The sequence below is a fragment of the Tetrao urogallus genome (assembly GCF_951394365.1).
Source record: "Tetrao urogallus genome assembly, chromosome: Z".
Taxonomy (NCBI): Eukaryota; Metazoa; Chordata; class Aves; order Galliformes; family Phasianidae; genus Tetrao; species Tetrao urogallus.
This window is the reverse complement of record NC_136816.1, coordinates 614388-635554: the sequence shown is the minus strand read 5'-3', so window position 1 is coordinate 635554 and position 21167 is coordinate 614388. Positions and strand designations below refer to the sequence as shown.

The following is a 21167-nucleotide window of genomic DNA, read 5'->3' as shown; positions in this document are numbered from 1 at the left end:
TACGAGGAAGGGTTAGGGAGCGGGACTGTTCAGCCTGTAGAACAGAAGGCTTGGAGGGAAAAGAAGGCTTGGAGGGATATACCCTCCCTATATACACCTGATGGGAGGGTGCAGAGGATGGAGCCAAGCTCTTTTTTGTATCCTATGGCAGCGCAAGACGGACTTGGAACATACTGCTCACAAGTTCCCCCTGTATGTCAGGAAACCCTTCTGTGCTGTGCAGGTGACTGAGCAGTGCTCTCGTTTTCCAGAGAGGTTGTGGTGTCTTTCTCCTTGGAGATCTTCTAAAGCTGCCTGATGTAGTCCTTGGCACCTTGCAATTTGTAGATCCCAGATGTGGTCATAGCAAACCTCAGTTTTTCCTTCTTGAGAGAGCTGAACCACAGCATCCAGAAACAAGAGAATGGACTGCAGAGATTGATAGGTCGTTCTCTCCGGTGAGCAGTTAATGCAGTGTAACTACCACTGTGGACTAAACTAAAGCACCAGGTAGGGGAGGTTAGATGGGCAGGAAGAATCATCGTAAATGTGAAAGGTGTTAACATCTCTGTGGTTTTCCCAAGGTTCTGGTTGATCTCTTTGTTACACAGGAGCTGTGAGTTGGTAATTCCAAACGTTGTCTAGAAGACGTACTCAATCTTTTGTCATTCTGTTTTCCTGTGGTTTCTGTCACTTTCAGATAAATGGAAGATTTGGAGACTAACTTAATCCATACACGCAAAGCATGTAGGATAGAGCAGATGGTAGCAAAATGGCTTCATCGCTCTCGGGATGGTGCATCCAGGTAAACATGTCTTTTGTGAGTGGGATATCTGTTGATTGGTTTTGATCAGAGACAGCACAGGCTTGTTTCCAGTGAACATGGAAAGCCGCTGCTTGCAGATGTCTCCCATTTTCCCCTAGAAAAAAAGCAAAGTGTTCACCCGTAGGTACTTGAACAAGTTCTGACCTCTCTGCGCATTTGTGTAGCCCATTGAAAGCAAGGGGTCTGTGTGCTCTGAGCCTTTTTGATAGGGTGTTTTCTGATTATATCTTAATTAATCACAGCTTCTTGTCTCACAGTGGCAAAGTGTCTGTGACAGATGTCACCAACGATGGCGGTGGCCAGACTGCCAGCCGTGTCAAACTCACCGTCACAGTGTACAAAGACTTGGTCCTCCATCACTACGGCTTCGAGATTTGCCCAGACCTTCCTCTTACAATCGCATCTGTCACTGCAGGTGAGCACCACTGTCCTCTCCTTACAGCCATGGGTTTGAGACCCGAGCTGTCCCAGGTGGCCCTTCTGACACCCTCCTACCAGGTACCTCTGGTTAGCATGTGAGCCTCGAGCACCGAGGGGAAAAAGCTGCATGCCTTCACCGTGGAGCCTTCAACTTCACCATTAGTGTATTGTCTGCACTCAGACTCATCTGACCTTGAAGGGCATGAGATGCTTGAAAGCCAAGTTCTTTCTGCTGTTGAATCTGAAATGCCAAGAAATAGTTCTATCTAATCTTACAGTGCTTAGAGTTCTTACGGTTCTTACACTGAGGTCACCTTGCTGAAAACTCTGTCTGCACTAAAAAGCTGCAACAAGGAGAGGATCACTGCTAGTACAGGCAGTCCTGTACCCCAGGTTCTGCCTAGGTCAAGCAGATCAACTCTTCCAGTTATAGAACACTGGGGCTTGACTCTGTTTTTAAGCTGTTTTGGCAGTTTAGTATCAAAAACTATAACTCTATTTTTTATTATTTTTTTTAAATGGGTACAAACTGTTGGCATCAGTGTGACAGACAGAGAAAGGATGTACCCAAGCTGGGCAGAGTAAGTAGTGTGGAGAGGGTAGGTGGGTTCAGCCTCAGGCAGGCTGTGTCAATTCTGTGACTTCCTCCTGTCAGCATCCCATGGCTAAATTAGCTGGGAGTCTTTGGGGGTAAGAAGTGGAGCAGGAGAATTTCTGTTAGATTTTTCTTTTTTCCCTCATCAGAAAGCACCAGTGTTTTGTTAGAGCTGAGGCACAAAGAAATGCATCCTTGTAAGCCTTATGTCTAAAAGCCCTGTGTATGATTCCAAACATTTGCCTTTGTGTGCCACATGTGCACCCTGATGCCAGAGTGCCCAAACAGACAGGTGGTGGGTGCTAGTTTGCTGTATGTGCAAACCTGTCTCATAAAGAAATTAAGCAGTGTCTTGACCCGCAGGCTGATGGTGACAGGGGCTGCTGGCATATACTCCTCTTCCTCAGACCAGAAGTCCACCTGCTGTTAACCCTTTTGGTCAGGTGTCTGCTGCACTTTGGGAGTCCTCTCAGCAACCAGCGTAGTTGAGGAGGCTTTCGCTGTGCTCTCCTGGTGGCAGAAGGGTGTCACCATGCCAGTAGTGCAGCTCGTCTCAACCAGTGGTGCAGCAGGCAGTGTGGGAATCCCTTTCAGTCATTCTGCAGCAATCCAACCTTTGTGAGCATTCCTACTGCTCCCCAGGCACATGCATGCACCACAAGAGCACTGCTTGGTGGCTCAGTGGCAGCATCTGGGGCCGGAGACAAGGTGGCATGGACGTGGGCTGTGTGCATCGGCTGGCAACAGAGCCCCAGACGCCTTCCCTTTTTATTTTACCATCCAGAAGGAGTTGTTGCAGCAATTGGGTGCTAGGCAGGGAGAACTTGGTGGAAGGTCCACTGTGTGTGATTGACAGCAGGCTGGTTGCCCACAGGGAGCACCGCAGATGGGAAGCTGCTGCCAGGTGACCAGCTGATCCGGATAAACTCTACCATGGTGGAGGACATGTCCATTGAACGGGTGTCTGACATCATCAGGTACGGTCCTGCCCGTGCTGTGCAGACAAGGGGAGGAATGCAGGAGGGGAGGTATAGGAACCCGCTTTTTCCAGGGGTTACAAAGGCATGTGCAGGTGCTGACCCTGGCTGACTGCATCCCTGTGTGTTACAGGGATGCCGGTGATGAGCTCCTCCTCACTGTCCTGCGCTGCACATCGGTAAGTGCCTTCTCTTCAGCACTATCAGCAGCTCTGCTCCCTGGCCTGGGCAGCCGGGCTGGCACACGGGATGCTCCCCTCTTGCCAGGGTTATCCAGGGCATGGAGAGGCCAGGAACTACCTGCATCCCAGGATGCTTTAAGGCCAGTGTGGACCAGCCACCCTCACCCACCCAAGTTGTTCCTTGAAAGCTCTTGATGTTCTCTCAAACCTCAAATGCTTTCTGTGTGTAGAAAAACAGTTATCTCTTTTTTTTTTTTTCCTCTCTGGGCTCTACCTGGCTGCTCATTACAGCCTGAGGATTTCCCCTTGTTTAGTTCAGCAAGTCTGGGATCGTGGTGAGCAAGGCAATGGCCTGTAACTTCCTCCCTTCATTTTTACTCCTCCAGATCTCCCATGAGCAAACAATCCTGTCTGTGCTAGCTGGGTTGTCCTCCCTTCCTCTCTTAAGATCTGGGACCCTGGTATTGGTCCTGCTTTGGGAAGAAAAGCCTAATTTCAGTACAAAGCTTTGGTGCTGGTTGCCTGTTCCTATTGTATAAGCATCACCAGCAGAGATCTACTGCTTGCACAGTGTGTGTCAGCATAGACTTCAGTGTGTGTAAAAGCTGAGTTGCAAAACAAGATGATCAGATGATCAGAGAGCTGCAGCACCTCTCCTATGAAGAGCTGGGCTTGTTTCGTTTGGAAAAGAGAAGCTCCAGGGAGACCTCCCTGTGGCCTTCCAGTACTTGAAGAGAGCGTATAGATAGGATGGGGAACAGCTGTTTGTGAGGGTGGATGGTGACAGGACAAGGGGGAATGGCTTTAAACTGAGACAGGGGAGGTTTAGGTTAGATATTAGGAGGAAGTTTTTCCCCCAGAGGGTGGTGAGGCACTGGAAGAGGTTGCCCAAGGAGGCTGTGGATGCCCCATCCCTGCAGGCATTCAAGGCCAGGCTGGATGTGGCTCTGGGCAGCCTGGGCTGCTGGTTGGTGACTCTGCACACAGCAGGGGAGTTGAAACTACATGATCACTGTGGTCCTTTTGAACCCACACCGTTCTAGGACTCTATGATTCTGTGACTTGTTGGACAGCTGTGTTTGGGCTCTGAAGGCAGTCACTGTCCTGATAGCTGAGAGTCCTGCAGCGAGCCTGGATTGCCTGGGAAGATTATTGACTCCTACCATCACCTGCTCCTGCAGGTGTGAAGTAACGTGATGTGAGCAGCGCTGGCATCAGCCCTGGTCCTCCACGAGCCACTGGCTCTTCACACAGCTGCAACAGGCTGAGCTGCCAACAGAGTGCTGTTATTTTTTCAGGGTGGCCCTAAGTCATCGTTTCTCACCGAGGAGAAGAGGGCAAGGCTGAAAACAAACCCTGTGAAAGTGCGTTTTGCAGAGGAAGTGCTGGTGAACGGACACGCACAGGTGAGTGGGGCACAGGTGCATTGTGTGCTGGGAAGAAACAGGCAGTGCTGGGCTGGGTCAGTGCAGCTGGGAGCCACAGAGTGGCTGCACCCTCATTGTGCACCCAGTGCTCTGCCCCGCGTATGCATCCCATCATCTGGTCCCAGCTGGGTTCGTGGGCCCCTGGGTGATGGGGGGAGGTGCTGGCATCTCCATAGGGATCTGCTCACTTTGGCTGATGAAGAGCTGGTGTGAGTACTGCTTCTGTCTTTTTGGCACTGTGTGAACTTTCTGCCCAACTTTCTGGTGAATCCTGACCCTAAAGATAATTGGTGAATCCCACTATAGACACCTGTTATTTTTCTGCCAAAGAATCTAGATCGCCTCTCCTGGCCTTCAGTAGTTCCCTGATACCATTCACTTCAGAGCATTTGGTGCATGTGACTTCACTTTGCAGTTACATTTGGCATCATATGTGCTCAAGCTAGAGCTCACTGTTTCCTGGCCGCTCAGAGAGCTTTGCAGAGCATTCATGGCTGCTTCTGTGATAGACCACCTATAAGAAGCTGAGACAGTCTGTTCTGATGTGAAAGAAGACTGTGGCTCACTGACAAGATGCTGCAAATTTATCACTGGGTTTCTGGGGCTGGTAACAAATGAGCTGGGTAGCTGTGAGTCTACAAAAGGACATGCAGTGAGAATACTTGCAGCTTATCCTGAAGGAGGAGCAGCTCTTAAATTTGTGTCACTAAGCTCAGTGATCGGGATGAAATGCACCTCATCCTTATCCCTACGGGTTGGTGCTGTTCAGATGATAAAATTGGATCAAATCTACTTATATCTACATACATGTTTTTAACTTGGCATGGTGATGAACAGCCTCTAGCCCCTTTTCTTTCCTCTGGGCTCTCCCATCTCTGGTCATAGAGAGCTGACCTGCCCCAACTCAGGCGGAGCATTGAGTGGCAAGCATTTCTTTGCTTTCATCTCCAGTTGCATCAGGGCTGAGGGGCAGGCTGCAGTGAGTGCCCTGGATGTCACGAGGCTATTGGACAAGCACAGTACAAATGGTTCTTGCATGTCCTGACTACAGGCATGTCAGGACCCTTTCTCCTTTGCTGGCCTGGTCCTGGGAGCAGGAGAAAATTTATTGCCTCTTTCTGGAAAAGCAATATTCACCATAGACAACAGCTGCTCCGTTTGTGTGAGTCAGAACCACCCTCCTTTTGAACGAGGGCTGTATTAAGGCAAGCAAAAAAGACATTACAGTCCTGAAAAAATCTGCAGAGACTCCTGTTTCATTAAGTGATCTTAATGGAGCATTGCTAAATGATCTCTGTGACAACTGGAAGGAGCCCAAGGCTGCCTTTTGCAGCTGAAACCTGAAACCGTGGTTTGGGAACATAAATTGTTGATGAGGCTCAGTGCTATTCAGCCTCCTCTTTATGCTGTGAACTCAGTACATGTTTCCATATAGCTGAATGATACATAAGAGCAGGGTCCCCTAGGATCATGAGGTCAGCATCAGTGTTTTACTAGAAGACGTAGGCCTGTTTGTAACCTGGAGTAAATCAACCACATACCAGACAAAACAGGACTGGGATGCAGGCTTAAGTGGTAGCAGAAGCTTTCAGAATGAATTCAGAGTGGTCTATCAGAGCCTGCACAAAAGGAGAAAAGCCTCACCTGGATATCCTGGCCAGTTGATTGGATCTGAGTGTAAAGTGTTGATACTTCATCTCAATACGAGAATTTCTGTATAGCTGTAAAGTTCTGCTGTGTGCTGGCTGTACAACATGTGCAGCTAACAGAAAATACGTGTGCTAGGTGCAAATGAGCATCACTTCTCTGAAAATGATGAAGAACCCAAAAGCTGTCAAAGTGTGTTTGTGCTTTTACGTGAAGGAGTTAGAGCTCATGTTCAGCAGCAGTGGCAGCCTTCACTCATTTGTCGTGGTAGTACTGTCAGAAGCTTGAACCTCACAGAACGGAAAGGAAGAACAAGGAACAAATCACAGAAGTGTCTTTATGTTCTTTCTTGTAGTGCTGCCGGGGCATGTGGACGGTATCAAGAGCAACCAAAGATGTGAGATTTATAAGATGTTGCAAAGCAAATGAAACACGGGAGAGATAATCCTAAAAATGCTGTTCTCAGCCTTGAGACTGTCGTGACAGGCAGATGAACTGTTCTAAGATTGGAGAAACGTACTGATTCAAGAACATAACAAAGATGTGCTGCTGATTGGCAAGTCCAAGGGTGAAGGAGTAAGCCTTTTCAGTGCCAAAGAATAACAAGGCCAAGGCTGAAAGCAAGAACAAAGGTGCAGATGACCTCTCCTAAGGGAAAAATGTGGAGGTCTGAAGGCTACAGCTCCAGACAGCTCCAAAAAGATGGTGTCTTTCCCAAAGCACCCAAGGGAGCTGCCTTTGCAGTGGGAGCCATTGTCTTGTCCAACACATTTAAGACATACTTCCAGAATCTCTGGTGACACCTCCTCCTCTTTGGGAAGTCGCAGTGATGTATCTCAGGGGGATGCTCAGTACCTCTGTGTGTTAACTGAATCCTACAGCCTTCCCCTGCCATGGAAGTTGTATTTGTCATAGGGTTTGAGTAGCTCTTGGGGTGGAGGCACGGCTGCTGCCAGTGGGGAGGTGTCACTGTGGGGCCTTAGCACAGCCTGCTGCTGGTAAAGGGAAGATGTATTTTCTGCAAGCCACAGAGGACATATCTGAACCATCTATAGCTGTTGAACTAGGTGGAATTTTATCGTAAAGGTATTTGTTTTGCTCTTTTTCTCTTGCTCTATCCCAGGAGCATAATGAGGGAATAAAGCTTAGTGCTATAAAAGAAGGCTGCAAAAGCAGAGCAAGATTTATTTTAATTTGACAGGCTTGAGGAGTCGGCCCATGCGAATCTCATCAAGTTCCAAACGGCCAAAGGCAAAATGCAGCCCCTGTGGTCTGGGGCATTCACCAGAACAGACTGGGTGATGAATGCAAGCCTATGGAGAAGCACGTGTGGATGTTGATAGGTGAAGAATTACATATGCAGTGGCAGTGTTCACTGCAGCCCAGAAGGACTGCGGTGTCCTGGACTGTAGAAAGTGAAGCATGGTCAGCAAGTTGAGGAAGGTGATTCTCCTTTACTTGGCTCTTGTGAGACCCTGCCTGGAGAATTCAGTGAAGCTCTGGTGCTCCCAGGGAGAGAAGAATATAGACTTCTTAGTGCAGGTCCACAAGAGGGCCACAAGTGATCAGAGGGCTGGATCAGCCCTGCTAAGAAGAAAGGTTTGAGAAAGTTATGGTTGTTCAGCATGGAGAAGAAAAGTTTCTGGGGAGACCTGACAGAACCCTTTCCCTGCTTAGTGGGGTTTTAAAAGAAAGATGGAGAGAGACTTTTGCACCAGAGCCTAATGGTTTTAAACTAAAAGGAGGTAGATTTAGATTAGCATAAAGAAGAAATTTTCTACTATGAAGGTGGTGAGACACTGAGCAGGTTGCCCAGGGAAGCTGTGGATCAGCGTCCACAATTGGAAGTGTTCAAGGCCAGTTCGAAAGGAGCTCTGGACAAGCTGATCTAGTGGAAGACGTCACTGCTTACTGCAGGGAGACTGGAGCTAGATGATCTTTAAACGTTTCTTTCAACGCCAACCATTCTGTTCTTATGTGATTTATATCAGGATGTGCTGCGTCAGGCAGAGCAGCCTGGTGCCAAGAGGCCTGATGTCCAAGGATTAATTAATGCTGTTTCTTTTGTTCCACAGGGGAATTCTCTTCTTTGTATGCCAAATGTTCTCAAGGTATACTTGGAAAATGGACAGACAAAAGCCTTCAGGTTTGAGACCAGCACTACTGTAAAGGTAATGATGCTTGATGTCTTTGTTCTCCCACCTCTATTCAATCCAGTTGCAACGATGCATGTAGTGTAACGTACAACCTCTTGGTTGCATTGGCCAGCTGGTGCCCCTTGGATTGCTGCCTGCTGATGATCAAGGTGGATTTTCTTTGCCATTCCTAAAGGGGAAGCATTACTTTGATTCTCAGCGTTCTTCTTAGTAACTGATTTTCACATAACTTGTAGGAGCTCGGCTGTGAGACCACTACAACTTTGTGAGCGTGATTAAAGTTGGGTGTCTTAGCTTCAACTGGGACAGAATTGTTTTCTCCAGAGTGTCTGGTGCGATGCTATGTTTTGGCTTTAGGAGAAAAGCTATGTAGATGACACAGCAGTATTTATAGTTGCTGCTAAGCAGTGTTGTACAGAGTCAAGGCCATTCTCAGCAAATGGCTGGTGGAGGGTGGCCCAAGAAGGTGGGAGGGAGCAGAATCAAGACAGCTGACTTAAATTGGCGAAAGGGTTGTGATACAATGTGGAAGGAGTTTTGAAGGATGTAGGAGTTCATCTTGTGCTCTTCCACTGCTCGGGGAGCTGTCTGGGCACTGGTTGGGGGGTGGTGAGCTATTGCTTATGCATCACTTGCTGCATACATTCATATTCTACTTTTTTTTTTTTATTGTTCTGTCCCCTGTCCCACTGGAAATGGGGGGAGTGAGTGAACAACTGTGTGATGATTAGTGATCTGCTCAGTTAAACCACTGCATTGGGCAGGAGGACAGCTTGCTTGGAAGACTGACCAGTCAGCATCTGTCCATGCAAACTTTGCTTTCCTAGGAAATTACTTGGCTAAATACATAGGAGAAAGTTGTTTAATATAGCTTTGATGATGTGCGTACCTGAAAGAGAGAGCAAGTCTCCTGACTTGCACGTGGAGAGCTGAGACCAGGTTTAAGTATCGTGTGAACTCAGAACAGTGCAACTGGGCGCTGTTATTTAAAGCTCCTGTCCATATTCCAGCCTCATTTCTGCATTGGTGGAAACATCTTCCCTGCACAGACATGAAAAGTGATGACTTCCTTCAGATGGAAAAGTAGTTGTGCTTGGAACCCTTGCAGACAAGTTGATAATAATTCTCTTCAAAATACGAGATGCTGGTTGCTAGATCCATTAATACAACAGTTTCCATAATTCCCATGCTTACAGTAAGGCCTACAACTATGTTTTTGTAGCCTGTTTTTACTGAGGTTCATGGGCTTTGCTTGTGCACCTTGATGGTAGGCCATAATTTGTTTAAATGGTACGTAATGTTGTGCAGTGGTACAGCTGCTGAGGAAAAGATATTTAATAAACAGACATTCTGGAATCTGACTGAAAGAATACACAAGGGCAAAGTAAGGAATTTATATTTGTAGTGCAATGAAATGTTTCTTGAAAAAGAAAAGGTTTCTTTTCTGCTTCATCCAGACTTCAAGAACTGTTGTGATTTGCCATGCAATAAAGACCCAATTCTGAAATTCCTTTTATCAGCCCCCCCAAAAAAGAAATAATGAAATAAAGCAAGCTAAGGAAGGTGCTAAGGAAGTAAGGGAGAGTTGAAAGGAGAGATGTGAATTGCCCCTCTGTGAGGAGCTTTCTTGTAAAGGACAGATTAATTCCTCATGTTTGGCTTACCTCTAACCTGGAACAAACTTTTCTCTATGAGAACTGAGTGGAAACCCTCATTGCCATCCTCACAGAAACATTCAAATTTGTGAAATACTTTCTGAGATAAGCGTTTCCCAAAGTTGCTGTGCTGCTTGAGATAACAGATGAGTGAGATATTTATGCTCACCCCAAGAGGAGTGAGCGAGTTATGGGAGTTCTTTCCCAATCTGTGCACAGTAAAGCCATCTGTAATGTTTGCTATCTGCCAAAAACACACACAGTCATTTCCACAATGCTTGGTGTAGCAGAAGAATTCTGCACAACTGAAACAACACATCAAATTTGCTATGGGCTTTACTAACGATGGTGGTCTCTGCTTCTTGGGCTGCGGTGGGGAAAATGGTTTTTCACCAGGTCTTTGCCCTTTCTTTGAAAAGTGTTGGAGAGTTTTAGAAAGCTGGAATATCTCACAGCAGATACGTGGATTGAAGGTGACAAAGTGCTCCAGACTGTGGGGCAAAAGCTTTGGACCTGAGGCACCTAGGCCATGCAACTGTAGGAGATGCATGCGATGCTTGTCGCACCTTGCAACTTTGCATCTTGCAGCACTGTTGTCACAGCAAGCTGCAGTTTCTCTCCCTTGTCCTTCTGCCCTACAAAAAAAATCGATCATCCTCCATTTCTCTGCAGTTCCTTTGGCTCCCTTTGTTGCCCACGGGCTGGCAGCAGTGGATGTGGGTATGTGTGAATGCTGTCCTGCCTGGCTGACAGAGTCCTTTATTACTTGGCTGCCCTGCTGGGATAACACGGCTGGTAACCACCAGGCTCGCAGAAAGGCTTGGCTTTGGCTGTTCCCTCTCAGTGCTGCCCCACGCAGCTTCCCAAGGCTGGCCAGAATTGTCTGCACTCAGACAGCATTCATGCCATCTACAGCAACTGTGCTGAACTTCTGTTTGACCACCTGTGTGCTTTCCTTCCCCAGGACATTGTTCTCACCTTGAAGGAGAAGCTCTCCATCCGGAGCATCGCGCACTTTGCCCTTACTCTGGAGGAGCAGTGCAACGCAGCAAAGATCCATCTGCTGCATGAGGAGGAGCTCATCGAGCAGGTGTGGAGAGCCCCTGGCACGGCCCTGCAGCCGTGTGGGCAGCCAGCACCAGAGAGCTGTGGCTGGTGAGGTGCAGAGGGGCCGTGCTCTGCAGGTGTCACAAGTGGGCTTGGATATCTTCTCTCTGTGTGAACGCCAGCCCCCTGAGGAGCATCACTTTCAGCAGCACCTCTGTCCCTGTAGAGAGCCCTCAGGGCAGTACTTGTGGGCTAATGCAGCTCAGAGCATGTAGAGCAAATTGTGAGACAAACGTGGTTTTTACCACCTGTCAGAGAGCCCGCTGACACTGAGGACAGAGACTGTCTTAAAATGACTGGTAGTTACAAGATTTAACTCAGCCGTACGCCAGGTTTGGTTAAATTCCTAACAAACATTTGTGTTCTACAGACAGAAGGGTAGCTCTATTATTAGTTCTGGGCTAACCTAATTTAGGAGAACGTGGCTGCTTGGGAGCCAGGACCGCAGCCGTGACACTGTGTTGGCTGATGATCCGCTGTGATGCAGAGGCTAGAAAGCTGACATCATCCCCTCGAGCGTGTGTGCAAGGCTGTGTAGGTTCTGTTGATGAGCCTGCACTGGGTTTGCTCAGAATAAAATATGGTAATGTGCAGTCCAGGGGTCTTAAAGCTCTGTTAACGTGATGATTAGGATCCAAGTGTCTGCTTTGTGCTGCTGTATCTTAGGACAGAATCGCAGAAATTTGCCCCTTCCTTTGTGGTTACATGTCCTTGAAGCCTCTGTCATGGGTGTGCTACAAGCATATGAGATTAATAGACGCTAATTAAGCTGTGCTGTCAAATGACTTTGAGGCTACCACGGGGGGGAAGAGAAAAAGAGAAGAAGAATCAAAGATAGAAATACGGACACTGTCAACATCTCCTGGCATTTGCTAAGGACAGCAGCTAATCCACAGCCTTCCACCTGCCAGTGGCTTTGAATGCTTTCTTTGAGCTCATGCTGGATGCTGAGCGCTGTACTTATGGGAGGACTCCAGCAGTTTTTGTGGCTGATGATGTTTTTCCCTTGCAGATTGTCCAGAAAAGAGATTCCCATGACTGCCGATGCCTCTTCAGAATTTGCTTTGTCCCAAAGGACCCCTTAGACCTGCTGCAGGAGGACCCAGTGGCCTTTGAATATCTCTACCTGCAGGTGAAATCGAGGCGTTCCATAACTCAGGAATAATCATTATTTTTCTATCCAGTTTACTCTCAAGTGTACTTGCAGCCTGTTTAGTTACATGAGTACGAGACGTAGAGCATAAGCATTTGGGTTGAACTTGCATCAAATTCCTAAATCAGCTTGGATTTTTAACAGAAAGAGATTGAAATGAGCTGGCTGATTCCCTCTGCTTGGTCCACTGCAGTCATACCAAAGGCCTTATTCTGGCTTCTTAACCTTCGTGCTAACTCAGCTCTGTTTGTTTCAGAGCTGCAGTGATGTGCTGCAGGAGAGGTTTGCTGTGGAAATGAAATGCAGTATGGCATTACGTCTGGCTGCTCTGCAGATACAGGAACGGATCTATACTTGTTCTCAGCCACAGAAAGTCTCTCTGAAATACATTGAGTAAGTTCCAGATTTTCTCTGTTATTTTGTGACCAAGCCTGGCAGATGTAGGCAGTTAATAGCAGCCCTGTTTTTGCCCAGTGCTTGGTTCTAGGCAGGAGTCCATCTCTGACCCAAAGAGACCTCAGCCTGTTGGTTTTGCCAGTTGTTTTAAGGCAAGGTAACCGCATGAGCCTCCCTGTCTTTAACCTGCTGAGCTGCTTGGGTAATATGGACAGTGTAACGTGCTAGGCCAGTCCCTAACAGAGGGAATTTCTAGCCTGCAGCTGCAACAGGGGCAGAAAATTGCAGATCTCTTGTATAGTTGTGTTACCAAGGCTGCTTCTGCCAGTACAATAAGATCTGCATGCTGTCGTTCAGAGAGGGAATAATCACTGAGTTTGCATAGCTGTACCCTACATCCATTCACCTACCAGGACCTTGTCAGAAATACTCAATTCCAGTCCTCGTGCGAAGTAATGGGGTCTGAAAAACAGCACAGAGAAAATGTTTTGCAAGCCTCAGGTGCGTTGAGCTGCCTTTTGGAGCTGTTAGATAGCACGTGCTATGAAAAGCAGCCCTACTTTAAGAATTTGTCATGGCTTCTCATTCAAAAATGGGCATTTGTGCCATAACTGCTCCACAGAGGCTCCACCAGCTGATGCAACACCACTAATTCCATGTGTACAGCCAGGGACACCCAGCCACATGTAGTCAGTGCAGTGCAACAAGCAAGTCTGGATAAGTGCAGCATTCTCAGCTCCTAATATTTAACACCTCAGCTGAATAAACTCTTGAGCAAAATGTATGTGCCATATTTTTGGGTCTGAGGTCTACAAGTGTTGAAATGTAGTAATCTTGTAACTTAAGTGAAGTGAGTGCAAAACCAGAATTTTCATCCTCTCCATGTCAAAGACAGCCAGGACTACTGTGCAGACTGAGATTGTCCGTATAGCAGTGGAAAGCAGGGCATTCTGCATGAGGGCATGTGCTGCAGTCCCATCTCCTCATGCGCTAGCAGCCCACAAAGGAGTGAATTTGAGTGTGGCAGTCATGTTGAGTGATCCTTTCTGACACATCTCAGCATCCTAATGCTGCGAGCACCTTGAGCCTTTGTCCTTCCTTGCTGCTGCCCTCCAGCATGCCCCTTGTAGCTGAGGGACAGCACAGCTAGGTCTTCCTCAGCTCCCCTTCCCTGTGCTGGTGGGACCTCACCAAGAGTGCTGCATCCAGATGTGCAGTCCTCAGTACAGGAGAGACGTGGAGCTGTTGGAGTGCATCCAGAGGAGGGCCACAGAAATGATCCCAGGGATGGAACAGCTCTCCTACAGCACGGGCTGAGAGCTGGGCTGTGCAGCATGGAGAAAAGAAGGCTCTGGGAGACCTGATAGCAGCCTGTCAGTATCTGAAGGGAAGCTGTAAGAAAGAAGGGGACAGACTCTTTAGTAGGGCCAGCTGCGGTAGGAAAAAGGAAAATGGTTTCACACTAAAAGAGGGCAGATTTAGATTGGGTATAAGGATGAAGGTTTTTACACTAAGGGTGGTGAGGCCGTGGCACAGGCTGCCCAGGGAGGTGGTGGGTGTCCCATCCCTGCAGACAGTCAGGCTCTGGGCAACACAATCCAGCTGCAGGTGACGTTATTCACTGCAGAGGAGTTTGACTAAATGACTTCTAATGGTGCCTTCCTGCTCCAAGAGTTCTGTGATTCCATCTTTCTGGCAGGAGGGACTGGGGAATTGAAAACTTCATCTCACCAACTTTGCTTCAAAACATGAGAGGAAAGGACATAAAGAAAGCCATCGGCTACCACATGAAGCGGAACCAGGTCCTACTGGACCCTCGGCAGAAGGTAACGTGCGTCGCCTGGTTCCAGGTGCCTCCTGGGATGCCAACTGCATTCCTCAGTACCAAAGAGGGCATGTCTTTCCTCCTCGGGTCTCCTCGTGTGTGACCGTTGCTTTTTTCCTTTTTCTTTCGTAAGCTCCTTTGCAGCACACGCTCTGATTTCCTTGTGTGGTGTGTTCTGATGTGGGTTGCTTGTACAGTTGCCAGGTGTTAATAGTGGTAATGTAGTACTGTCCTGTTCAGATCTGTAGCACATGCAAAGCTAATGCACTGGTCAGATACTGAATCCTGTATGAAAAGAGCATTGTCTAGTTTACACTCTACCTTTATTCTTCTGTCATGTTTCTAAATAATATTTCTTCTTTTGCAAAATGAAGCATATGCTTGCAGCAGTCCAAGTGCGCCTGAACTACTTGCAAATACTGGAAGACCTGAAGATGTACAGTGGGAAGATCTTTAATGCCACCCTGATGGTACGAGTGCTGTTAATCCTTGCTGCTGAGGTTTGACATACTGTCTGTGCATCACTCATGCAGTGTGCAGGGGCAGTAACTTGAAGGGCAGGGCACCAGTTTTAACCCTTTTCCTTCACATCTGAACTGTTACACGGCTCTGCCTTAATCGCAGCGAACCTCATCCAAAGCAGAAATTCCCAATTATAATCTGAATTGATTGTTGATATAAGATTAGCAGAGCTGTTCTGGCTGGGGGGTTCTTGGTTTCTTGCTGGTCCCAGTACTGATCCATAACGAGTGGTGAACCACCCCCTGTTTGGGTGTGTAGCAAAAGAGGACCTTGCTGATCGATTGCACTAATGCTGCTATTTTTACACATCTGGCCCAGTGCAGGAAAATGGGTTCCTGCTTTGGTTCCATCTTAATACTTGACCTTTTCCCTTACAGCTGCAGGACAGGGAATCCTACGTTGCCTTGCTGGTGGGTGCCAAGCACGGGGTGAGCCAGATAGTCAATAGTAAGCTCAGCATTGTAACCAGTCTGGCAGAGTTCACAAACATCAGCAGGGTGGAGCTTACAGAAGAGTCAGACAAAGTGAGCACGGTGAAAATCTACCTGCAGGACCTGAAGGTGGGTGTTGCTTTCACATCAGCCAGCACATGGCAGAGGAAAAGGGGGGACTGTTTTTTTTTTTGTTTTTTTTTTAATAATCTGACACTTAGCTGATGGTATCATTAGTGCAAGAGGCTTAGAGCAGACCCAGAAGAGAAGGTTCTTAGGAAGTATACAAAATGACTGAAGAGAAGCAATTATTTTTGCTGTGCATTATCAGTGACTTACCAAAAAAGCAAAATGCAACAAAAAATGTGTTCCTCATATGGAAACAGAGTGCTGTGCAGCTGTGGCAGTATGAGGGAGAAAAAAGTCTTTTCAGTGAGTGGCAAATGGTGGTGAAAGCTGTGTTTGTTCTAAGATTGTGTCTGCTTTCTGTCTCTCCCTCCCTTCTTTCCCCTCAAAAAGCTGCTGACTCTGCTGCTGGAATCAAACAGTGCGAAAGATCTTGTCTGCCTCATCGTTGGCTATTACAGGCTGTTTGTGGATGCCAATGTCTCCATATTTACTTGGGGAGAGAAAAGACAGCAACTACACCGTGTCTCAGCCGAAGAAGGTTAATTTGCCAAAGAATGGGGAGGAAGTGGGTCGATCATCCAGTGGAAGCAGTGTCATTCCTTCCTGGGAACGGCGTCATGGTAGCCTGGGAATGCTCGGTGACATTGCAGAGAGCTGAGTGCCAGCCCCTCTGCCAGCACTGCCAGCTCCCCATTAAACCCAGATGTGTCAGGCTGGGGCAGAGCGGCAGCAACCGACAGCTCTTCCCTAGAAGGAGAGGCCAAGTGCCTGTCAGCAAAATGGCAAATGTGTTTCTGGGTGCTTGTGCTCTTTCACCAAATGCCTGAGCAGCCTCCAATGCGCTCTGGCCAGGAGATGGCAATCTGTTTGCGGTGCTGTCCCGTCCCTTGTCACGATAGCTCTGGTCCCATAGGGGTTGCAGATGGTCATCAGACAGCAAGTTTTCTGCAGCTCCCCTTGTACTGCCCTGCAGTAAAACTAGACAGAGCAGGCAGGCAGGCAGAGCAAGGCCTCCGCCTGCAGGTTATGGCCCTGCAGGTCAGATTGCATCTTTAGGTGGTTTGCTGATGAGCAAGTGAGGGCAGAGCTCTTTTGGCTCTGAATCACTGCTGTGTGGCCAAGTTTGTAACCCTTTTCTGACTGCTCCTCTGTGCCACCACACAGCACAGGCTGACAGATGTGTTTTAATCACAGGGTATGAATCTCGAACCTGCAGCGATTCTGAAGATTCCTGGGAGATGGATTCGTCCTCAGAGCACTGCTTGGGCACACCTGCAGCATACAGCAGCACCCATCCTGCCCCTGAGGAGAAGGTTGGAGAGCTTCAGAGCCTGGAAAAGGGCAGCACAGAGCCCCAGGCTGGAGGGAATTACCAACGCAACAGGGGTGACAATGCAACAGACAGCACATCTGATGCTTCTGATTCAGCCAACACAGAGAGCCGAGGGTTTAAGACGAGTGGCTCGAGTGACTCAATGGATGCACTGGAAGAAGATGAATTGGAAACTTGCTCTTCCTCCAAGCCAGAGTTTTTCCACTTCTGCACACCCACCGTGCCCGAGATGAGCAGCTTGGACAAGAACTCCTTACCCATTTGTGCTGCAGGAGGCTCTGGCAGTGCAGAAGCCACAGACTTGTACTGTTTCTTGCAGGTACCAGAAGCAGAGAAGCATGGGTGTAAGCACAGCCCCTCTGAGCAGAAAGGAGCAGACGCTGATGTGTCAGTGTTGGGGACCAAGCTGTCTGAGAGAAACTCCATGGACTATTACAGCCTGTGCTGCAGCATTTCCCCTGCAGGCAGCACGGAGAGGAGCAGCATGAGTCACAGCCATGACAGAAGTCCTTGGAAAGACGAGTCTGCCCAGGAAGAGGTACCCCGGGGAGCAGAGCAGGTGGCAGAAGCGAGTGATGTCATTCTGGAGCCACCCCTGGGCTTTGGTGACACCAGCTCTGAGGAGGAGTTCTACGATGCTGCCGACAGACTCAGCCCCCCCTCTTCCCTGGCAGGTAAACCCTCACCCACCCGCTGTCCTCTTCCTCTGTCCTCCTGGGCTGGGTGATGCCTGCCTGCCACGTCAGCCTGTTGGTAAGGATCGTCTTGTGGCAATTCATCCTATTCATGGGTTTTCCCAAGGTTTTTGTGGAACCTTTGAACATCTGTTCTCCAGAAGCTGCTCTTTCTCAAGTACACTTTGCAAAGCTGTCAGTGAGTATGCATACAGGGGTCAGAGCAGTGGCAGATTTGTCATCACCTCCAAGCACTGGATCCAAGAAAAGAGTCTGTTTTCAAATGAGTTTCAAATCCTGGAAAGTCTCCAGGTTTCTGCAGGAGTTCCAGACTAGGAAGCTATGTCACTGCCTGATCTGGAAGCCAACATGCTGCAGGACTAAGTTCTGTGCAGCCTTCTATATAGGCTGTCTTTGGTTTTGAAGAGGGTAATGCATCCCAGAGTCAGAGTGCAGGAGAGATGCGTGCCTTTGAACAGGCAGGTGCCTTGATGACAGGTCCTTCTGCTTCCAGGCTCTGCCTTCACTCCTCCTTCCAGCTGTGGGACATCTTACTGCTCCGTGCACCCCAGAGATCAGAAATAGAGGAGGGGTCAGAGGCTTGCTCAGCTATATGGCTTGCTCCGTAGTAGTTGTGTTTTCTCATAAAAGTTAGGACTCCCACTTCTGAATTAACCACCTCTCTCAGTGTTAAATGCATTTCAGAATTTGTTTTGTGTAGTTGTAACCATGTTGGCTTTTGAATTAATGCATGGTGACAGTATGGTGTTCAGGCACAAAACTGCATCCTCTGGATATTTTTATGATCTACATATCCAGGCTGGGAATTTCTGATAATGTTTCCATTCAATCTGCCCCTGTAAACAGTAGTTCCCCTAGCACGTTACTTGTGTCACCAAACTTAACTAGAGAATTGCAGCTGTATCTGCAGTCAGATCAAGTCACTCTGGCAAAATCAAAGGGAAAGATTACCCAGCTCCCTTTGTAGCTAATCCTGGACTTCAGTATTTGCAGCCATGAGTCAAAACTTTTTTTTGTTTCTTTCTGACACAGCTCATTCCAAGTTGGTACATGACCATAAGAGAGACTTTTCCTTTGGCACTTGGGAGGCAGGCTCTGCTGCCAAATGCTCCTGTCTGCGACTGCAGGACTTAAGAGCTTTTTGGCTCCTGGGAGAGATGTACATGTATTCTGCTGCCTGGGGTCATTTCCTGACTTACATGTTCTTTCCTTGCCAGCAGGCTGCCAGACAACATCCCAGGAGAATACAGAGGATAACTGCATCCTAAAGAAACCAAGATGTTACAGCTTGGGAGAAAACTCGATATCAAGGCAGACATCAGGAGAGAAATACGAAGAGGAGAAGCAGCTGATATATTCCAAGAGCCTGAGGAAGAGGAGATCTTTTCTGAAAACCAATTACACCTCACAGGTCACTTTCCCATTGGCTGTACCAGGCTCTCTGCAGAGCTGCTGCTCCTGTCCACCCACCCCGCCACTCCCTGCTCAGCCCTCAGATTCACCTTCTTTGGAGAAGGATGCAGAAATGGGAGCGTCTGCCCCCCAGGCCCAGAGAGACGCTGCTGGCACCAACTCATCCTCCGGTGTGATGGAAATGGAGCCTGACACCATGGAAACAAAGTCAGTGACTGATTTGGTGGTTTCTTCCATTTCAGCTGTTCGCTTGCAAGGTGACCAGAGGGAGGAGAGTGCAGATGTTGCTGCACTCTGTCCTGCACATGCTGTACACCCAACTTCCTTGCTCCAAGAGGAAGCCGTGCACCTTCCCCAGGAACAGAGCAGTGCTATCAAGGAGAGCCCCACAGTGAAGGGGCCAAGTGACGAGGACTGTGCGACCACCAAAAACCAGCTAGCCCAGGCAGCACCGAAAGGGGAGCGTGATGTGATGGAACCCAAGCACAAGGCTGGCAGGTTCCAGGGCCAAGAGATGGCCTGCTCTACTGATGAACGCACTCTGCCGCCTTCATCTTGTAGTGCTTTTCCCCATGGGGTGGCCAAGGAGCAAGATCTGCTTCCCACAGCTGGGAGGCAAGTGGCATGTGAGGAGCCTGTGCTGGCTCCGTGTGGTGAAGAAGGAAAAGCTAATCTCGATGGCTGTGCTGAAAGCCAGAGTGACAGTGCCTTGTCACAGGCAATAAGCAGACAAGCAATAAGCAAGGAGGCCTTAAAGAAAGTGCATGATAAAAACCACGTGGGTTTTCCAGATGCAAGGCAGCTGTTAGCAAATGGCAGCAGCAGTTCAGGGGTTATAGCTCACCTCTCCTGGCTCTCATTTCAGGTGAGGTCAGACGTAATACCGCCCAACCCATCTCAGAAGAGAGGGCACGACCCTCTAGAGCTTTTGGACTCTCAGGGGACCACTGTGTGCATGGGGGATGATACTGTCAGAAAGGAGATGCAGACATCATCAGCTACACCAGCTCTTGAGAAAGAGTTGGAAAGCAAGCATGGGATGGTTGAAGGGGAGCCCAGAAAAGACACAGAAGACGTGGCTCATGAGCATTCCCGGCCTGTTCAGACTCCTTTTCTTAGAGAACAGTCTGCCACAGTGGGGAAAGACACTCTTCAAACCAGAGAGCTTTCCACCTCCTCAGACCCAGTTCCCTTGGGCTCATTGGGGAAAACAAAAGGAGACAACGGGGATTCAAATCACTCCTTCCTCTGCTTTAATCACAAAAAGGATGAGCAGGCTGCTGCCGGACCCATCCTGACCAGGTCTGCGGGATTTTCTGTGATGAAGAAGACCTCGGCACAATTTGGGATGGACAAGTGCAGCTGTCAGCTGTCCTATGTCAGCTGTTTCCATAGGTCCAATGAAGATAGAAAGCAGGAAACCACCAATCCCACGTGCAGCATGTTTCTGCAGCCTGTCACTACTCCACCGTCCACCAGCTCTGGTAGTTACCCCATTGCCATTGCTTGGGACGGAGCGCTGGGCCCTGAAGTCCAAGCCCTCAGCCAACTGAAGGACCAGGCATGGACGAGCCCTGCAGATTTCCCGGGCTTCCTAGCCTACATTACAGAGCTCCAGGAAGTTGTGGGGAACCTCTCCGGGAACCAAGCAACCCACCTGCAAGACCGATGTGCAGAGCAAGGTGCTGAGAGCAAAGATGCCCTTGGCCAGGCCTCTCAGGTCCTGCTGTCCAGCTGCAAGGAGCTTCTGAAAACGGAGCGTCCGCTTGAAGAGCTGCAGGAGGTGTTGAGGGTGACGTTTGACCACCTTGTTCAGCTGGCAGTGGCCTGCTTCCAGGTGATGCACTGCCAGCTATGCAGGCAGAGGCAGCAGGAGCTCAGGGCTGCGCTCGTGGATGTGGTGGGCACCTACCACCAGCTAGTGCAGGCTGTTCACCAGCAGCTTTGCAGGCAAGGCTGCCCAGACCTGGGTAGCACGCTCCTGACACGCCAGCACACAGCCCTTACTGCTGCCACGTTTCGCCTCCTGCAGCAGTTCAGGGTCCCCCCGTTGTGACAGGGCAGTTGGCGAGTGCGGAGGAGCCTCCCCACATTTCATCCATGTATCACTAGGCTCCCCCACATGAGACGTTTAACCCCCACAGCTCAGCAAATGGTCACGAAAGGACGCCTCTGTGTGTCAAGTGACTTCCACCAACAGCTGCCTAGTTCAGGGGTGGCCATGGGACAGAGCATGTGCCCCCCCAGCCTCGCTTTATCTAATATACGCAAGCTCTGCATAATGTGCAAACTCACAGAG

At 48.8% G+C, this 21167-nt stretch overlaps 1 protein-coding gene across 1 annotated transcript; it reads left to right on the top strand.

Moving 5' to 3' along the window:
• Positions 1–683: 683 nt before the first annotated feature.
• Positions 684–20924, top strand: FRMPD1 (FERM and PDZ domain containing 1; the record flags this gene model as incomplete). The annotated part of the gene is made up of 15 exons (XM_079548584.1): positions 684–784; positions 1063–1220; positions 2695–2797; positions 2931–2976; positions 4278–4385; positions 8129–8224; positions 10829–10954; positions 11984–12103; positions 12381–12517; positions 14220–14346; positions 14720–14815; positions 15245–15427; positions 15818–15965; positions 16622–17434; positions 18676–20924. The coding sequence occupies 15 exons, from the start codon at positions 684–686 to the stop codon at positions 20922–20924; spliced, it is 4611 nt and encodes a 1536-aa protein (XP_079404710.1).
• Positions 20925–21167: the final 243 nt, after the last annotated feature.